General features: G+C 41.3%; 1 protein-coding gene across 11 annotated transcripts in view; it reads left to right on the plus strand.

Annotated features, from left to right (window-relative positions):
* The window catches only part of LOC126237049 (mitogen-activated protein kinase kinase kinase kinase 5), a 312,327-nt gene extending 291,146 nt beyond the window's left edge, over positions 1-21,181 (plus strand). For all 11 annotated transcript variants that reach the window (XM_049946813.1, XM_049946817.1, XM_049946814.1 and 8 more), the window contains 4 exons: positions 5,241-5,324; positions 5,406-5,498; positions 19,747-19,873; positions 19,962-21,181. In XM_049946813.1, coding sequence (XP_049802770.1) covers positions 5,241-5,324; positions 5,406-5,498; positions 19,747-19,873; positions 19,962-20,070 — 413 coding nt within the window. In that variant the 3' untranslated portion in view covers positions 20,071-21,181. The remainder of the gene's footprint in view (positions 1-5,240; positions 5,325-5,405; positions 5,499-19,746; positions 19,874-19,961) is intronic.
* The last annotated feature ends 326 nt before the right edge of the window (positions 21,182-21,507 follow it).

Below are 21,507 nucleotides of genomic sequence, written 5' to 3' on the forward strand. Positions count from 1 at the left end.
TTATTAGAGGGGTTAATAGAGATCTTCAAGTGAGGGAGGAGCTCCTCGATGTAGTAGTCATGAAGAACACTACAACCGGAGGTGATATTTTAAGTAGTATTGAAGAAAGTGTTGAAAATATAGGATTGTCGTGGAATTCTTTAGTTTCAGTGTCTACAGACGGTGCACCAGCGATGACAGGGAACAAATCAGGTTTCGTTGCGCTGTTGAAGGAGAAAATGCAAAAACTGACCGTGCCGAATAAAATAAGGGGCGTTCAGTGTGTGATCCACCAGAAAAACCTATGTGCAAAGAGTATCACTCTAAAAAATGTGATGAGTGTTGTTCGTACAACCAATTACACTCCTGGAAATTGAAATAAGAACACCGTGAATTCATTGTCCCAGGAAGGGGAAACTTTATTGACACATTCCTGGGGTCAGATACATCACATGATCACACTGACAGAACCACAGGCACATAGACACAGGCAACAGAGCATGCACAATGTCGACACTAGTACAGTGTATATCCACCTTTCGCAGCAATGCAGGCTGCTATTCTCCCATGGAGACGATCGTAGAGATGCTGGATGTAGTCCTGTGGAACGGCTTGCCATGCCATTTCCACCTGGCGCCTCAGTTGGACCAGCGTTCGTGCTGGACGTGCAGACCGCGTGAGACGACGCTTCATCCAGTCCCAAACATGCTCAATGGGGGACAGATCCGGAGATCTTGCTGACCAGGGTAGTTGACTTACACCTTCTAGAGCACGTTGGGTGGCACGGGATACATGCGGACGTGCATTGTCCTGTTGGAACAGCAAGTTCCCTTGCCGGTCTAGGAATGGTAGAACGATGGGTTCGATGACGGTTTGGATGTACCGTGCACTATTCAGTGTCCCCTCGACGATCACCAGTGGTGTACGGCCAGTGTAGGAGATCGCTCCCCACACCATGATGCCGGGTGTTGGCCCTGTGTGCCTCGGTCGTATGCAGTCCTGATTGTGGCGCTCACCTGCACGGCGCCAAACACGCATACGACCATCATTGGCACCAAGGCAGAAGCGACTCTCATCGCTGAAGACGACACGTCTCCATTCGTCCCTCCATTCACGCCTGTCGCGACACCACTGGAGGCGGGCTGCACGATGTTGGGGCGTGAGCAGAAGACGGCCTAACGGTGTGCGGGACCATAGCTCAGCTTCATGGAGACGGTTGCGAATAGTCCTCGCCGATACCCCAGGAGCAACAGTGTCCCTAATTTGCTGGGAAGTGGCGGTGCGGTCCCCTACGGCACTGCGTAGGATCCTACGGTCTTGGCGTGCATCCGTGCGTCGCTGCGGTCCGGTCCCAGGTCGACGGGCACGTGCACCTTCCGCCGACCACTGGCGACAACATCGATGTACTGTGGAGACCTCACGCCCCACGTGTTGAGCAATTCGGCAGTACGTCCACCCGGCCTCCCGCATGCCCACTATACGCCCTCGCTCAAAGTACGTCAACTGCACATACGGTTCACGTCCATGCTGTCGCGGCATGCTACCAGTGTTAAAGACTGCGATGGAGCTCCGTATGCCACGGCAAACTGGCTGACACTGACGGCGGCGGTGCACAAATGCTGCGCAGCTAGCGCCATTCGACGGCCAACACCGCGGGTCCTGGTGTGTCCGCTGTGCCGTGCGTGTGATCAGTGCTTGTACAGCCCTCTCACAGTGTCCGGAGCAAGTATGGTGGGTCTGACAGACCGGTGTCAATGTGTTCTTTTTTCCATTTCCAGGAGTGTATATAAGGAAGCATGGGCTACAACACAGGCAATTTAAAAGCTTTCTTGAGGATGTAGAAAGCCAGTATGGTAGCCTGCCTTATTACAGCGAGGTCCGCTGAGTTAGTCGTGGCGAATTATTAAATCGATTTTTTTCCCTAATAGATGAGATAAATATGTTCATGGAAATAAATAACATGTGTGTTCCTGAATTGAAAGAGCCTTCATGGAACTGTGATCTCGCGTCCTTAGCAGATTTAACTAGCCATCTGAATGCTTTGAACATTTCACTACAATTGCTAATTACTCATTTCATAGATCGAATACGAGCTTTTAAAATGAAATTTACACTTTGGGTGAGTCAGCTGGAAACAGGAAATCTAGCTCATTTTCCTACATTATCATCCATGCAAGATGTTCACAAAGACTGTGAACGTTATTCACATAGTTTAGTTGCCTATAAGGAAGAATTTGATCAACGCTTTCAAGACCTGACAGCACTAGACAGTGATTTTGATCTGTTCTCCTCTCCATATTCAGCGAATATTGAAGAGATTCGTCCTGAGCTGCAACTAGAAATTATTGACCTGCAGTGTGACAGAGAATACAGAGACAAATTTCAGAATAAGAAAAACATTTTGGAATTCTACAGACACTTCCCTCAGGATAGATTTCCTCGTTTGCACAAACTGGCGGCTACAATAATATCAATGTTCGATTCCACGTATGTTTGTGAACAACTGTTCTCTGCAATGAAATGTAACAAGACGCGCCTGAGAAATGCATTGTCTGATCGAAATTTAAACTGCTCGCTGCGCCTACAATGCGCAAGAACATTACTTCGAACATAGACGCAATTGTAAAGGGCAAAAAGTACGAGATAACCGAGAATCCCACACTTCAGTGACACCTTTTATTGTGTAACAGTTCACAAATTAATACGAATGTAGATGCATACACTAAGTAAAATTATGTGGCACGTGTACATTCTCCTTTATTTGTTTCATTTGTCGCAGTAATAATTCGTGAGTGATATCCCTGCGGGTGGCCGCGGATTTACATTGACTGGCCGCAGCCGTTGTGTGCCCCACGTGACTCTCCCCACTCTCCACTCTGGTCCGGTAGTGGGGGTAGCGTGCTCGCGCTGCTCCGTGCTTGCGCCTTGCTGCTCACAGCTTGCTCCGCGAGCACGTATGTTGTGAAGCCCTGCTCTAGATGGACCATAAACAGGTTGGCATAGAAGTGCACCATGTGGGTGCCCATGGCTGTGCTGTGGATTCATTTGTATAGCTTCCCTTCAGAGGAAAAGGGTGTGTTAAGATGTTGGGAAAGGTAATGTTCACTAGTGACAAATCCATGGACGAGAGAGATGCTGGTTTATAGGAAAGTGGTGCTAACAGTGATGAGTAGGGCTCCATGACATAAAGAGGTGGAGTGTTGGTGAAGGAAGTGGTTGGCATCTTTGATGTGAGATGCTAGATTTTGGGAGCTTCATGTGAGGTGTTGGTCTATGAGAGTTGAAATTCTTTGAGTGGGATTGCAATAACCAGCTACAGTGGGGCGTCCAGGTTGTAGGGTTTGTGGATTTCGTCAAGCATGTAGAAGGTTGATGTGTGGGGTGTCATAATAGTGAGAAGGGAAATGGATTCAAGGGAGTGCCTGAGGCTTTAAGCAGGAATTGGAGGTTGTTCTTGACTTCTGGTATGGGATCAGTGGGGCAGAGTTTATAGGTGGAGTAGTCAAACATTGGCAGAGGCCTACCATCAGGTAGTCACTGCAGCTCATAACAACAGTGGTGGAACCTTTGTCTGCAGGTAGGATGGTTAGATTGGGATCTGTTTTGAGGCTGCTGAAAGATAGGTGTTGTTAGGAAGGAACCTGGGGAAGGATTGTGGGGTCAAGTTAGAGGTAAGGAATTCCTGGAAAGTGATCAGGGGTTGGTTAGGTGGGAGGGATTGTGGTTGAACTGGGAGAGCAGGGTTCAGTGTTGGGATTAGGTTGGCTTTGGTTGGAGAGATTGGTGGCAAAGATGTGTTTCCATTGCAGGTATCAAGATAAGAACTTATCTTTGATATGTTCAACATGGTTAAATTTGGGTATATGGCTGAAGGTGAGGCATTTTGATAGAACTGAAACATCTGTGAGGCTGAGGAGTTTATTGGAAAGGTTAACAACAATGTTCTGGGATTGTTTTGGCTCTGGATTTAGGGGAGGGTTGGGAGGGAGTTTTGGGCGATGTGGCAAATTGGAAAGGTCAGCTGGGCAAGATCTGGGTGATATAAGGGGTTGATGAGGAGGAACACTGTGGATAGGATAGGAATTGGATAGTGGTGCTCCAAGGGGTAAGTAAGATGTCAGCAGGCAGGATAACTTAAGGAGGTAGTGTCTGGAATGCTCTTTCAGGTCCTGGAGAACAAGGGGCTCAATTTCATGGAATATAAGATCTTCACGACATTACGAGACTGTTCATTTGACTCAGTATGCTCTCCTCATGACTACTCCACAACATATTTTTATTTAATAGAACACAAGGCATCTGACATAGTTTGTGGTGTCCAGTTATTTGTTCATATGGTGTATTTTACTTATTCATTGCACAGATTGTTTTGCTTTGAAATGAACAGTCTTTGTTTTTGCGAAGTTTAATTTCAAATTATTATTTTTGACCCATGTGTCTACTTCCCCAAGTGGCTGCTCAGTATGGTGGATTAAGTCTTCATTGGATTTACAGCAGACTGTCGCTGTTGAGTCATCTGCATAGAGAATGGTGTTAGACGGAATCTGCTGTGGCATATCATTGATATAATACAAAAATAGTAGTGGCCCTAATATTGAACTGTGTGGAATGCCTAATTGAATGTGTCTCCAGCCAGAGAGGAATTACTTGCCACTGTTACTAAGAGGTACTCTGTTTTCTGTTCACTAAACATGATGAGATCGATCTAAGAGATTTTTCTTGAAAATCATAGCTTGTCAGTTTTCAGAGAAGTTGATCATGATTGGGAGTAACCAAAGCTTTGGTTAGGTCACAAAAGATACTAGATATACACATTCTATTATCGAGACATCTGCTAACTTTTGTAACTAATTAATTTATTAAGTGCCTTGCACTGCAGCCTTTCATGAAACAATATTGATTGCTTAAAATAGTGCTGTTGGGTGAATTATTATTTTTTACCTGATCACATGCAAGTTTGATAGTAGAAGTACATTAATTGTTGCCTTCTCTATTTAGCTGTTTGATGCTTCAAGACTCCTCTACTTAGTGAATGTATCTTTATCACATCATGTTTCTTATATTCCCCCGTGACTTTACAATGTGATGTTGATACACTTTAAATATTTGGAATAATGTTTTTGTACTCTATCATTGTGTTAATTACAAATCAACCATAAAGTAAGTGCATATAACTGAATTCACTCATGTGTTAACTGATTTTCCCCTTCCCTCAGTCATAATTATTTTTCAAACAATAAATACTCACTTTTTATTTTCAGCAACTGTAATACCTCGGCGGGAAAACCTCAACATAGTGAACGTAACACAACTTGAAAAAGATGCTATCCTTGTATGCTATGACAGTAAGTAACAACATGAATTATCGCTATATTCAGATTTGTCAACATCAGTGTCATGTTAATATAATATAATTTTCATTTCAGAAACTGTAAAAATCGTTACACTCCAAGGTCGACCAGTAACGTCAAAGAAAAACATTGGTCATATGCAGTTCGATTTTGCTATTGAATCTATAGGTAAGTTAACCCCACGTTAATTATATCAATACTTTCCTTTTCCAGTTATGCTTGGTACAACTTTTGTAATTAGCACTGTAAGATACATAGTAAGGGTTATTGCATCAATGTGATGTACATTGTGGGCACTGAAGTAACACCACTAGATTCACATAGACAGTTCTGATAATTTGTGTGTATGGTATTGTGAAGTATATAATCTGTAGCTGCTAAGTTCACTGGCTCTTACATTACACTAGTCTTGTTGGAATTGCTTGTTGATAAAATATAAAACAGTGTCAATCTGAGGTGAATAGCACTTCAGTTTTTTGTATTTCCTACCTATTTATATTGTGGCAGCAGAACACAACCATCAGGCTTTCAGAGCCAGGGGCTGCTCCTTCAGGTAGAATGGTTGAAGTGGAAGGAAGAAGGGTGAAGCAAAAGATCTGGAGAGGTCTAGGAAAAGAGGTAGATTTTGGGAAAGTCGCCCAGAACAGACTTACCCTACAGGATGAGAAGAAAAGACTGATTGTTGGTGTTGGTGACTGCATCGGACGAGATTTGAAAACCTGAGGGCTTAAAGATGGAAGACAGGGAAATACACAGACAGAGATAACTGCTTAAACATCTTCACTCTTATTAACTCATAATGCATGATGTTTAAGCAGTAATCTCTGTTTGCAAATTACCCTGTCATCCATCTTTAAGCTCTCAGGTTTTCAAATCTCATACAGTGCAGTCCCCAACAATCAGTCTTCCCTTCTCATCTCTGACTCACAGTTCTGGGTGACTTTCCCCAAACCTACTCCTTTTCCTAGACCCCTCCAGCCCTTTTCCTTCACTGCTCTCCTCCCCCTTCAACCCTTCTGCCTGAAGAAGGAGCCACTGGCTCCAAAAGCTTGCCAGTTACAACCATCTTTTATGTGTCCAGAATGAGATTTTCACTCTGCAGCAGAGCGTGCATTGATAGGAAACTTCCTGACAGATTAAAACTGTGTGCTGGATATAGTCTCGAACACGGGATCTTTGCCTTTCTTGGGTTAGTGCTCTACCAACTGAACTACCCAAGCACGACTCATGAACCGTCCTCACAGCTTCAGCTACTGGCAGAATTGAAGCTGTGAGGATGGGTCATGAGTCGTACTTGGGTAGCCCAGTTGGTAGAGCACTTGCCCGCATCACTGGCCTCGCATTCGGGAGGACGACGGTTCAATCCCGCGTCCGGCCATCCTGATTTAGGTTTTCCGTGATTTCCCTAAATCACTCCAGGCAAATGCCGGGATGGTTCCTCTGAAAGGGCACGGCCGACTTCCTTCCCCTTCCTTCCCTAATCTGATGAGACCGATGACCACGCTGTCTGGTCTCTTTCCCCAAACAACCAACCAACTTTCCCGCAAAAGGCAAAGGTCCCGAGTTCAAGTCTCAGTGCTGCACACAGTTTTAATCTGCTAGGAAGTTCCATCTTTTATGTGTGTGCTCTGCTGCCGCTTGGTAAGTAAATTTTTTATCCATCCAATTAAATAATTTTGTCAATAATTGATTGTTTTTGTTGTTATATCTACCTATTTATATGTTATGCAAAGTCCTTGTCAACTGTCGATGACTATATTGAGTTATTTAATCTGTCTCAACATGATCACCAACATCTATGAATAAAAGACCAAGGGAACTATCAAACTTATTTTCCCTTCTGGTCAGTGTATTAGTATCATTACTGTACTTGTTCCCTTTCTCTAGGGTATATTGCAGAAATATTTAAGATATAAGTCTTGGCTGATTGTATTGTGCAGATTATCATCTCTCGTAGCTGTTTAGCTCAAATGCAGTGTGAAACGCTCCTTACATTACCATCCAGCAGCCTTAAAAATTCTTAACACTTGTGTGCATTTATGAGAGCTCTTTATTTTTAGCAGAAATCAATGGTTACTATGTCCATTCTTCAAAATATCAGTGAGACTTTCATTGTGTTTGTGTGTGCAAATGATTGGCATTTTACCACAACGGCCCAAACTACACTACTGGCCATTAAAATTCCTACACCAAGAAGAAATGCAGATGATAAACAGGTATTCATTGGACAAATGCGTTATACTAGAACTGACATGTGATTACATTTTCACGCAATTTGGGTGCATAGATCCTGAGAAATCAGTACCCAGAACAACTACCTCTTGCAGGAATAACGACCTTGATACGCCTGGGCATTGAGTCAAACAGAGCTTGGATGGCGTGCACAGGTACAGCTGCCCATGCAGCTTCAACACAATACCACGGTTCATCAAGAGTAGTGACTGGCGTATTGTGACGAGCCAGTTGCTCGGCCACCATTGACCAGACGTTTTCAATTGGTGGGAGATCTGGAGAATGTGCTGGCCAGGGCAGCAGTCGAACATTTTCTGTATCCAGAAAGGCCCGTACAGGACCTGCAACATGCGGTCGTGCATTATCCTGCTGAAATGTAGGGTTTCACAGGGATCAAATGAAGGGTAGAGCCACGGGTCATAACACGTCTGAAATGTAATGTCCACTTTTCAAAGTGCCGTCAATGCGAACAGGAGGTGACAGAGATGTGTAACCAATGGCACCCCATACCATCACGCCGGGTGATACGCCAGTATGGTGATGACGAATACATGCTTCCAATGTGCGTTCACCATGATGTCGTTAAACACGGATGCGAACATCATGATGCTGTAAACAGAACCTGGATTCATCCGAAAAAATGACGTTTTGCCACTCGTGCACCCAGGTTCGTCATTGAGTACACCATCACAGGCGCTCCTGTCTGTGATGCAGTGTCGTGGGTAACCACAGCCATGGTCTCCGAGCTGATAGTCCATGTTACTGCAAACGTTGTCGAACTGTTCGTGCAGATGGTTGTTGTCTTGCAGACGTCCTCATTTGTTGACTCAGGGATCGAGATGTGGCTGCACGATCCATTACAGCCCTGCGGATAAGATGCCTGTCATCTCGGCTGCTAGTGATACCAAGCCGTTGGGATGCAGAATGGCGTTCCGTATTACTCTCCAGAACCTACCGATTCCATATTCTGCTAACAGTCATTGGACCTCGACCAACGCGAGCAGCAATGTCACGATATGATAAACCGCAATCGCGATAGGCTATAACCCAACCTTTATCAAAGTCGGAAATGTGATGGTATGCATTTCTCCTCCTTACACGAGGCATCACAACAACGTTTCACCAGGCAACACCAGTCAACTGCTGTTTGTGTATGAGAAATCGGTTGGAAACTTTCATTATTTCAGCATATTGTAGGTGTCGCCACCAGCGCCAACCTTGTGTGAATGCTCTGAAAAACTAATGATTTACATATCACAGCATTTTCTTCCTGATGGTTAAATTTCACATCTGTAGCACGTCATCTTCGTAGTGTAGCAATTTTAATGGCCAGTAGTGTATGTAAGTGCTACACCATCTACATCCATCATACAGGGAAAAATTTTGCAGCTGGTTTCTCACTCGTAAATTGCAGTTGAATGTTTTCTGTTTGTGGGAAGACTTTATTGTGACTCATGCAAGAAGGAGAGATGACTACCAGTATGTTTCGGAATTTGACAATAGCAGTATTGCATCTATCGAGTCTTTGGTCTATCATTCCACAATATTGCTATTCACACTGGTCATAATCCCATGACTGTCATGTCAATATGGAATCAATGGGTTCAGGTGGGCCGCGCTAACAACCATGTAGGATATCAACAGCCCCATGCAACTAACCCCTGAGAGGATGGACACACTGTTCGCTCGGCCATGCAGGATCATGCAGCTACATCTCGTACCTTAGATCAGGAAATGACCTTGTTTGCACCAAGGCAAGTGTCCACAAGAACAGTGTGACAATGTCTGAAGCACCATGGACTGTCACCAAGGTGAGCATTGTTGCAGCTTCAATTGATGCGACAGCAGATAGGTGTGCCCAATGACAACACTTGTCACAAGAGTGGCAGCACATTGTCATTTCAGATGAGTCGTGGTTCCGCATACAGCATCACGAAGTATATATCCTTATGTGAAGGCTCTGAGCAGAACAAACATTGCTTGATTGCATTTGCATCATCATATGGGCCAAGCACTTAGTGCAATGGTATGGGATGCCATTGGGTACAGAACACGATCATGCCTTGTTCACATAGTTGTTACCTGTAGAGCTACACGATGTTACCTTTCAACAAAATAATTAAAGACTGCATGTTTCGCCATCATTCTCCTGACCTATTTTGATAAGAGGACATTCGACTGGTGCTCTGACCAGGAAATTCTCCAGGTCTCCCACCCATTGAAAACATCTTGTCTTGGGTTGTGAGAGAATGGCATGTGGCGACTTACCAGCCATTACAGTTTATGAACTCTGGGATATATCTGAAACAGCATGGAATAGCATACCCATACCTGTCACCCAGACTGCAGTTTGATTCAGTGCCCAAATGGGTTAATGGGCTGCCAGAAGTGGCAACTCTGTGTACTGATTTTTTGTATACTCCCAAATCACCTAAAAATTTATTCACATATCCTTCTTACTGTACTGTATATGTTCAAAAAGTATAATTTCATTATTTGCTATTCTTCCTGGTATCCCAGTTTTATTTGCCAATAGTCTAGTTGTAGTCATCTGATTACAGATGCAGGGCAGAATTGGTTATGACTAGACAACAAATATTTTCCAAAAGTTCTTGTGATTGAATGTGGATTATTTCAACAGTCTTTAAAAGTAAAACTTGAAGTAAGAGAAGAAAATTAAGTATGCTTGTGCACATGTACATGTACACTCACACACTAAGCACAACACTGGATTATTCAAAATGTTTAATGGAACAAATAAATATTATTGTCATTTGTTGTAATGATTTTCACGAACCTTGTGTTACATATTCAAAACATGTTACTAATTAAGGGAGGTGTAGTGCATTGATTCAGATTTCTCATGGGGTTCCAAAATTTTGAAGGAACAGCCAGGTATTATAAGAAATATGGCTATGTAATTAAATGCGGATATTTCCAAGTAACATTTAAATTAGGTACTATTAGTTGTGGTGTCATGGCCTGTGTTGAACCTAAGGCTTGAAGAAATCCAATTTCATTGGACATTTATTTCAATGATATTTCCTGAATGTAGCACAGAATAATGGTACAATGTAAGATCTTTATCTGCACCTAAAAGATATTTGTTCACACAGTTGTAGGTTAACATATGATGAGTATTGTAACTTGATGTTGGTGCATCAATGATTAACATGTGAAATAACATGGCAACTTATTTTGCAATAACATATTTCTTTTGGACTGGAGAAAGACTAAAATTATTCTCTCTTGTTTTTCAAAGCTAGTGACAATGCTAGGCAACTGCTGGTGGTGTGGAAGAAGTTAGAACAGGGAACAATTGTTTTAGGTGGTACAGCACAGTGCCTGTCCTGCACACCAGGTGTAATATGTGTTGAAATGTCATGGCTTTACTGATAGTGATTATGATCTATGTTTACAAGGGACTCGTGAAATTGTCTTATACACTCACCAGCAATTTATTTAGAGGCAGCTACTTTGTTTTGAGAGAGCAAACTCATTTTGTCACATCAAATGGACTGATTTGATGTATCATATATTTGCGATGTCAGCAGACCTTATATTGGTCTTTGACATGCAAGTCAAGTGATGGATTGGCAAGAAGTGATGTAAGCATCTTTATTCACAATGAGAACACAGATAGGTGAACCACAGGATATTACATTTCCATGTGCAGATTTTTCTTGTCCTATGAATATCTTGTTTTGCGGAAGACCAGTGCTTTCACAGCCAACTGCTGAGTTGATGATCGGGGTCACCATGAATACTGCTGATTATACACTGAAGTGCCAAAGAAATTTGTATAGGCATATGTATTCAAGTACAGAGAAATGTAAACAGGCAGAATACAGCGCTGCGGTCGGCAACGCCTCTATAAGATAACAAGTGTCTGGTGGAGTTGTTAGACTAGTTACTGCTGCTACAATAGCAGGTTATCAAGATTTAAGTGAGTTTAAACATGGTGTTATAGTCAGCACATGAGCGATGGGATGCACCAGGTCCAAGGTAGCGATGAAGCGGGAATTTTCCCATGCAACCATTTCACAAATGTACCCTGAATATCAGGAATCTGGTAAAACATCAAATCTTTGGCATCACTGCGGCCGGAAAACGATCCTGCAAGAACAGGACCAACGATGATTGAAGAGAATCATTCAGCATGCAATCCTTCCACAAATTCCTGCAAATTTCAGTGCTGGGCCATCTACAAGTGTCAGTGTGCGAACTATTCAATGAAACATCATCAATATGGGCTTTTGGAGCCGAAGGCCCACTCATGTACGCTTTATGACTCCACGACACAAAGCTTTACCCCTCGCCTGGGCCCATCAACACCAACATTGGACTGTTGATGACTGGAAATTTGTGGACTTGTCGGACAAGTCCCAACATTAGTTGAGTCTATGGCACATCATGCTGCAATTCTGCATCTCGCGGGGGCCCTACGTGATATTAGGCAGGTGCACCAGTTTGTATTGAGCAGATGGACGTGTATGGGTATGGAGACAACCTCATGAACCCGTGGACCCCGCAAATCAGCAGGGGACTGCTCAAACTGGTGGAGGCTCGGTAATAGTGTGGAGCGTGTGCAGTTGGAGTGATATGGAACACCTGATACATCTAGGCATGATTCTGATAGGTGACACGTATGTAAACATCCTTTCTGATCACCTGCATTCATTCATGTCCATTGTGCATTCTGATGAACTTGGGCAATTCCAGCACGACAATGTGACACCCCACACATTCAGAGTGGCTCCAGGAACACTCTTCTAAGTTTAAATACTTCTGCTGGCCACCAAACTCCCCAGACATGAACACTGTTCAGCATTTCTGGGATGCTTTGCAACATGCTGTTCAGAAGAGATCTCCACCCCCTTGTACTCTTATGGATTTATAGACAGCCCTGCAGGATTCATGGTGTCAATTTCCGCAAGCACTACTTCAGACATTAGTCAAGTCCATGGCACGTTGTGGTGCAGCACTTCTATGTGCTTGCAGGGGCCCTACACAATATTAGGCAGGTGTACCAGTTTCTTCAGTTCTTCAGTGTAATAATATGTAGGTTTGCCATGATGTAGCAATCTACTCAGTTGCTATGAAATACAAAAGCCACCACCCTACATCTGTGCCTTTTCTCATCACCTGTCACAGCACACAGAAATTAGAATGAATGCAGGAACACCACCACACTCAAAGAAGGGAAAGTGTGTCTGAACTAATGAGCCATGGCACACATTAAGGCTAGGCATGTGCATGTTGTGTGGAGATGCCAACAGGGCACCATTCAGGCAGGTGGTCAATGTATTCTTGAACTGGGTGTGTTTACATGGGTAAAACTAGACCTTTGATTTGTTTAAGATCAACTCTCATTGACAAATTGTACAGGAATGTACTGTGACATTATGTGCATCTGTTTGTTTGTCTACAGCATCCTGCAGGAGATTTGTGCTTTCGGCAAGACAATGCTGCATTCCCTCACTTCCACAATATGTCAGTATTGTTTGAGGAATGATTCATGGACATGAGTTTGATTGTGTAGCACTTATGGTCACCTGTTCTCAACTGCCGCAAGAGACAGTGATTCGTGTGACATTATTCTGCATGCCTTATCTGAAGATTACTTCAAGCAACTAATTAGAGAACTAACTCAAGAAGGTATCATCATAGATCTCTTAGCAATAAACAGACCTGAACTTATTGAATCAGTTAACAGAGGAAGGTTTCATGGATCATATGGCTGAGATAGCAACTCTTAGCAAAACTGACAGGATACAAACTGCAGAGTATCTGTGTATTCATTGTTGAGGATGAAGATGTGGGTCACAAATGGCTAAAATTCAATAGCTTCATTCAGTATGCCTAAGACAAGTATGTTCCGAGCAAAGTCTTAAGGGACAGGAAAGACCCACCATGATTTAATAGCCTTGTTAGAAAATTGCTATGTAAACAAAGAGAGCTTCATCACAGATTCAAGGGAAGTCAAAACCTAGCTGACAAAGAAAAGCTGAATGAGGCAAGAATGAGCATAAGGAGAGCAATGAGAGAAGCAGTCAATGACTTTGAAAGTGAAATTTTGTCAACCTATCTGAATAAAAACCTTAGGAGGTTTTGGTCTTACATAAAGTCAATAAGCAGTTTGAAATTGTTTATTCATTCACTCTGTGACCATATTGACACCAAAATTGAAGATAACAGAGAGAGGGCCAAAATACTGAATTTGGTCTTCAGAAATTGTTCCACTGCGGAACATCGTAACCAGGTCTCTTCTTTCAATCATCATATGAGCTTCGAAATGGCAGATATTGAGATAACAGATCACGGAATAGAAGGTGACTACAGTCGCTTAGTAGTGGAAAGACATTAAGACTCGATGAGATACCTTCAAAATTCTACAAAGATTATGTGAAAGTACTGGCTCCTTTTCTAGCTGCAGTTTATTGTAGATTGCAGGAGCAACAAAGGGTACTTAGCAACTGGAAAAAGTGTAGGTCATTCCCATTTTCAAGAAGGATCGTAGGACATATGTATGAAATTATAGGCGTATATTTTTTATGTCAGTCAGTTGTAGAATTATGAAACATGTTTTATGCTCAAGAATTGTGACAGTTTTGAAGAATGAAAATCTCCTTTATAAAAATCATGGATTCCGCAAACAGAGATCTTGCAAAACCCCTTCATGAGATCTGTAGTGCTGTAGACAATGACACTCAGGTAGATACACATACTTGTTCCTTGACTTCAGGAAGGCATTTGAGACTGTCCCACACAGCCATTTAGTGAAATATATATATAAACAAAGATGATGTGACTTGCCAAACGAAAGCGCTGGCACGTCGATAGACACACAAACATACACACAAAATTCAAGCTTTCGCAACAAACTGTTGCCTCATCAGGAAAGAGGGAAGGAGAGGGAAAGACGAAAGGCTGTGGGTTTTAAGGGAGAGGGTAAGGAGTCATTCCAGTCCCGGGAGCGGAAGGACTTACCTTAGGGGGAAAAAAGGATGGGTATACACTCACACACACACACACATATACAGACACAAGCAGACATATTTCGTCTGCTTGTGTCTGTATATGTGTGGATGGATATGTGTGTGTGTGTGCGCGAGTGTATACCCGTCCATTTTTCCCCCTAAGGTAAGTCTTTCCGCTCCCGGGATTGGAATGACTCCTTACCTTCTCCCTTAAAACCCACATCCTTTCGTCTTTCCCTCTCCTTCCCTCTTTCCTGATGAGGCAACAGTTTGTTGCGAAAGCTTGAATTTTGTGTGTATGTTTGTGTGTCTATCGACGTGCCAGCACTTTCGTTTGGTAAGTCACATCATCTTTGTTTTTAGATATATTTTTCCCACGTGGAATGTTTCCCTCTATTGATTCATATATAAGATCAGATTTGCAACTAGATTCAAGCCTTCATTGCAGAGCTGTAAAGATAATTTCCAGAGTACCCCAAGGAAGTGTAACTGTATCTTTAACGTTTACAATGTACGTAAATGATTTAGTAGAAAGTGTGAGAACCTCTTTAAGACTGTTTGCAGATAATATGGTCATCTATACAAAAGTAACAATGCCAGAATATGGTATAGATTTCCACAGTGATTAACAGAGGACTGATGAATGGTGCAGGCTTTGGCAGTTCACCCTGAATGTAAACAAATGTAACATAATGCACATACACGGGGAGGGGGGGACTGTACAACTGCACTATGCTGGAAACTATCTACCGTAAAATATTTAGGAGTAACTATCGAGAACGACCTTAAGTAGAACGATCACGTAAAACAAATAATAGGAAAAGCAGATGCCAGACTCAGATTTATAGGAAGAATCTTACAGAAAATTTAGCTCATACATACAGGAAGTGGCCTACAAGGTGCTTATTCAATTGGTTCTTGAATATTGTTCATCAAGCTGGGATCCTTACCAGGTAGGACTGATAGAAGATATAGAGAAGATCCAGTGAAGAGTAACACATTTCGTCACAGATTCATTTAGTTGGCGTGACAATGTTACAGAGATGCTCAACAAACTCCAGTGACAGACATCGCTGAGAGGTTTACTGTTGAAATTTCATGTGAGCACATTGCAGGAAGAGTCGGGCAACATATTTTCTCCTCCCAAATACATCTCTAGAGCTAATACAGAGGCTTATTGACAATAATTCTTTCACGTGCCATTCATGAGTGGAGGAGAGAAGGGGGGACCAGTTAGTGGTACAAGAAGTATCCTCTGCCACACAGTTAGGTGGCTGGCAGAGTATGATGTACAGGGTGTTTCAAAAATGACCGGTATATTTGAAACGGCAATAAAAAGTAAACGAGCAGCGATAGAAATACACCGTTTGTTGCAATATGCTTGGGACAACAGTACATTTTCAGGCGGACAAACTTTCGAAATTACAGTAGTTACAATTTTCAACAACAGATGGCGCTGCAAGTGATGTGAAAGATATAGAAGACAACGCAGTCTGTGGGTGCGCCATTCTGTACGTCGTCTTTCTGCTGTAAGCGTGTGCTGTTCACAACGTGCAAGTGTGCTGTAGACAACATAGTTTATTCCTTAGAACAGAGGATTTTTCCGGTGTTGGAATTCCACCGCCTAGAACACAGTGTTGTTGCAACAAGACGAAGTTTTCAACGGAGGTTTAATGTAATCAAAGGACCGAAAAGCGATACAATAAAGGATCTGTTTGAAAAATTTCAACGGACTGGGAACGTGACGGATGAACGTGCTGGAAAGGTAGAGCGACCGCGTACGGCAACCACAGAGGGCAACGCGCAGCTAGTGCAGCAGGTGATCCAACAGCGGCCTCGGGTTTCCGTTCGCCGTGTTGCAGCTGCGGTCCAAATGACGCCAACGTCCACGTATCGTCTCATGCGCCAGAGTTTACACCTCTATCCATACAAAATTCAAATGCGGCAACCCCTCAGCGCCGCTACCATTGCTGCACGAGAGACATTCGCTAACGATATAGTGCACAGGATTGATGACGGCGATATGCATGTGGGCAGCATTTGGTTTACTGACGAAGCTTATTTTTACCTGGACGGCTTCGTCAATAAACAGAACTGGCGCATATGGGGAACCGAAAAGCCCCATGTTGCAGTCCCATCGTCCCTGCATCCTCAAAAAGTACTGGTCTGGGCCGCCATTTCTTCCAAAGGAATCATTGGTCCATTTTTCAGATCCGAAACGATTACTGCATCACATCACGCTATCTGGACATTCTTCGTGAATTTGTGGCGGTACAAACTGCCTTAGACGACACTGCGAACACCTCGTGGTTTATGCAAGATGGTGCCCGGCCACATCGCACGGCCGACGTCTTTAATTTCCGGAATGAATATTTCGATGATCGTGTGATTGCTTTGGGCTATCCGAAACATACAGGAGGCGGCGTGAATTGGCCTCCCTATTCGCCAGACATGAACCCCTGTGACTTCTTTCTGTGGGGACACTTGAAAGACCAGGTGTACCGCCAGAATCCAGAAACAATTGAACAGCTGAAGCAGTACATCTCATCTGTATGTGAAGCCATTCCGCCAGACACGTTGTCAAAGGTTTCGGGTAATTTCATTCAGAGACTACGCCATATTATTGCTACGCATGGTGGATATGTGGAAAATATCGTACTATAGAGTTTCCCAGACCGTAGCGCCATCTGTTGTTGAAAATTGTAACTACTGTAATTTCGAAAGTTTGTCTGCCTGAAAATGTTCTGTTGTCCCAAGCATATTGCAACAAACGGTGTATTTCTATCGCTGCTCGTTTAGTTTTTATTGCCGTTTCAAATATACCGGTCATTTTTGAAACACCCTGTAGATGCGGATGCAGATCTTTCTGTACATATCTAGGACTTTATTGAATTTTTGAACATTCGATCCAACTCTAGTGATGTGAGCCAGGCAAATTCCCAGTAGGCAGGGCATTTATAAATGGACATTTGCCCGGGAATTGGTCCAAAGCAATTTTAAATGCCCAAAATTTGGGTACTTATAAATAAATATTTTTTATAGTTTTTACTGCTAGCATGTGTAATTTACCTATTAAAATAAGGGATGGGATGACACTCATGATATCAAAAGTTAGTAAATGTTTACACTGCAATTGACATATATAATTTGTTGCCTATATTACTAAGAACAAAAGGAAAGGAGAGGGAAGCATGGTTTTGTTTTACTAGCATTACAGCTTTCTGTACCAAGGAAGGACATTTGCTGCTGACAGCTGCTTCTCATTTATAATGTCCTTTTTCTTTTTACCAGTTCTACTTCTCTCTCTCTCTCTCTCTCTCTCTCTCTCTCTCTCTCTCTCACACACACACACACACACACACACACATTTTGGACTGCTGTGTAGTGATATATTTTTTTTAAAAATGTTTAAAAAACCACACACACAAACATTGTCTCTAGGTCATCGCCTTGTAATGTAACAAACTTTATAATCCATGTCAAATCTCTGAATATTATTGAAGGATGATTATTAATAGCAAAATTCTTACTGAAGGCTTTAAATAGCTGGCATGTGTTTCTTGATGATAAAATCATTCTTAAATGTTAAATTGTTTTCAGTGGGAAAAAATGGTGTTATTGTCAGATGTAGCAACATTTGAGATGGACTATAGTTTTCTATTCTGCTCCTTTCTTTCTCTAACTTCCATATGACTGCATTGCTGTGAAGATAAAATTGACCTAATTAAATATGTAAAAACTTATGTTTACAGTCTAATATATTTCCTCGAATAACTTTCCCCTAACTTTCAAGTAACTTTTTCAACTTGGTTGCCCAACCACTAAGGAAGCAGTGTTGCAAAACACCTTTTTCAAAACAAAATATCAGCTTAAAATTTTTTTATAACTTCCACTTATCAGTTAATCTTTAAAATGCATAAATGCTCGGCATTTATGAATTTTGGGCATCTATCCTGGCCATTTACCCCAACTTATATACCCAGGCATTTTACACCACTACCCAGCTACGACCAATATTCAAGATTTATGGATGGAAGTTGAATTAGAATGACTCCTCAATCCTTTTGGCATTTTGTGGAGTCTGGGCCATGACACAGTGCAGCTATCATTGGAATGAAAGTGATTGCTGTTCTTACATAAAAAATTTGTTGATTTTGTGCTTTCCTGGTAATTAGTTGTAATCATCATGGGTGCTAATGACACATTGGCATTTTCCTTTATACAAACAACAACAACATTGACAGATTGGGACCACCAACATTTTTCCCAGCTTATGACCAAAATTTGCTTTGCTATAATTCAGGAAATACTGTAAAGCCTCAATTTTGCCTGTTCCTAAACTATTTTCAAACAAATGTCTATGAGACTGAATTGCAACACCTGCACATTTGAAGCAGATCAGAAGGCAAGAGGTATTTGCACGCTCCCACAAACAACTTTTATATTTACAGTATGTAAGGAGACACCAAAAGTGCGCTGTGGAGAACTGGAATCCACTGTCTCTCATGATGCCTATACTTCAATTATGTGCAGCATTGTTTTCATTGTAGATTTTAAGGAGCCTTGTGGGAATATTGTCTGCAAGATACAGTACAAGCAGAAAGAAGTTTTGTTCTTTGTTTTTTGGGAGTGGGGTGGGTTGTTTTAATGAAACGGGAATGGCCCCCCTAGGTTGAAATGACAGCTGCCCTAAATCAGATTGTTTACAATAAGTAGCTTTACTCCAAGTTTGCAAGTTGTTTAACAGTTTGATGACTGCTCTTTCTTACAAAATCACAAATCTCATGTCCTCTAGACTAAAATTTAACTAGTTACTTGAGAAACGTTCATGCCAGTAGGAAATCTGGACAATCCTATATAGTCCCCAGAATTTTACACTGTTAATAATTTCTGAGACTGCCTGAAATAATAGACCCCAAATATAATGTACGACACCCACAATTTCTGGCTAACCTGTGTGAGTTATTGTGGTAAGGCTATTGCTCACTGATGCATTCTACATCCAGAACATTGTAAAGGGTAGTAGAGCTGTTACGTGATGCTAGGTTGGGGATGAATAATTTTTGTATATTGATCTCAGTTAATTACAATAGCCATTGAAGAATTTTAAACATACTTCAGTGGTTATTTCTTATGTTGAAGATTTGATTCCTTACATATTGTAATTAGTGTACTTACTTACTGTTATGCTTATCTTCTTGCAGTCTGCCTACCAGATAGTGTTCTTGCATTTCACAAGCATGGAATGCAAGGTAGAAGTTTCAAAAATGGAGAGATAACTCAGGAAATAACTGATAAAAGTAGAATATACAGGTTACTTGGTTCTGACAAGTAAGTTCTACCAAATCTTGTAATTATCAATTCATTGTTGTCTTGTCTTTTTTATGATGACAGGATATTTTTTTCTTTTCGTTTACAGGGTTGTGGTTTTAGAAAGTCATTCGTGCCAAGAAATTCAAAGAGGTGGCACCCTTACAGAAGAAGGTGCTGACCTGTACATACTAGCTGGCCATGAAGCAAGCTATTAGTTCAATTCTGCACAACTGTGATCAAATAAACTTTTAATTTTTAAAAACATCTAAGACTATTGATGGAGTATTTAGCCTGTTTCTTTAACAGAATTCCAGGACCCACACGGGCAGTTGTAAATAATATTTAACAATGAAAAGAAAACCTGCATGCACACAAGTGTACAACTAGTCGAAGTTTTATATTCAACTGCAGTTTATGAAACTTTTCTTGGTTAAGCTGCTGTTCCTGTCCCTATTATAAAACACTGTAATATATATTTTTCGTACTGTTCATGCTCTAATAGTGCACACTTCTCTTGTTATAGGTTGTTTTAATTTCATAATTTGGTGAGGAACCACTTCTCCCCATTTCCATCATCATTGCTCAGTTTTCATCGTATTAGAATATTCTGATGATGAGTGACATCATTTAATTTGCAGTTATGTTGCTAGTTTATGTGGCTGAGATGAAGTTATTGGTGTGTGTATATGAGAGTTCAAGCTGTTGTGAAATATCTTTCATTGTTATTCTCATCAGATGAATTTTGCTACAGATTTATTATATGAATACCAAAAATAACAAACTTTGTGATATTGAAAAAATAATGTACATGTTGTTCATTAGTCAAGAAAGGTAGTGCTATTCCCCAGAAAAGTTGTGAATATAAAGCTTTATATTTTGGCTATATCTGTATGTAAGTATGTATGTATGTACGTATGTATTTATGTAAATATTATGAATAGACATTGGAAGAAGTTATTTAAATAAGAGACGTAAATATGATGATATTATCACTATGGTTCACTCTAAGAACTTACATTTCATGTGAAATGCACATTCTGTTTTCATCATATCACTTGTAATATTTGTTCAAGAACTCATCCGCACAATTTTTAAAGTATTTATACTCATTTTCATTACCTTATTTCTACACTGTATACTAGCTTTGTTGTTTTCTTACAATGTACTGAGGAGTCATTTTGTATTACTGCATGTGAGTGAGGTCAAACATATGTGATAAACCTTTTTCAGTATTGTTAAGTGTAATTATTTAAGACAGGCAAATTCTTTGTATTACTGCAGATAGACCAGATCCCTTAAACTGTAAATATATTTTATTATGTCTTGGGACCTTGATTCTAAAAATGAAATTAAATCTGCAATAATTACTGCAGAAATGAAATCTCTTCTCATTTTGTAAAAAGACTCCACACCTTTTTAGAAAAATTAGAATAACTAGCATTTTGGATTAAACTTTGTGCTGTGTTTTGCAAATTCAGGTGCAGGCATCCAAGCATGGTGTAAAATCAGATGGAAATTATGTTGGCCCAGTAAAATAAATTATTGGGTACTCATAACTTCTATGGAATATTCAGTTGCAGTTGGATAAGCATCTGAGTTTGGAGATTTCCTCTTGACAAGTATCAGTAATGTAAAGCTCAATTGAGCTAACA

The sequence above is a fragment of the Schistocerca nitens genome, chromosome 2 (assembly GCF_023898315.1).
Source record: "Schistocerca nitens isolate TAMUIC-IGC-003100 chromosome 2, iqSchNite1.1, whole genome shotgun sequence".
Classification (NCBI taxonomy): domain Eukaryota; kingdom Metazoa; phylum Arthropoda; class Insecta; order Orthoptera; family Acrididae; genus Schistocerca; species Schistocerca nitens.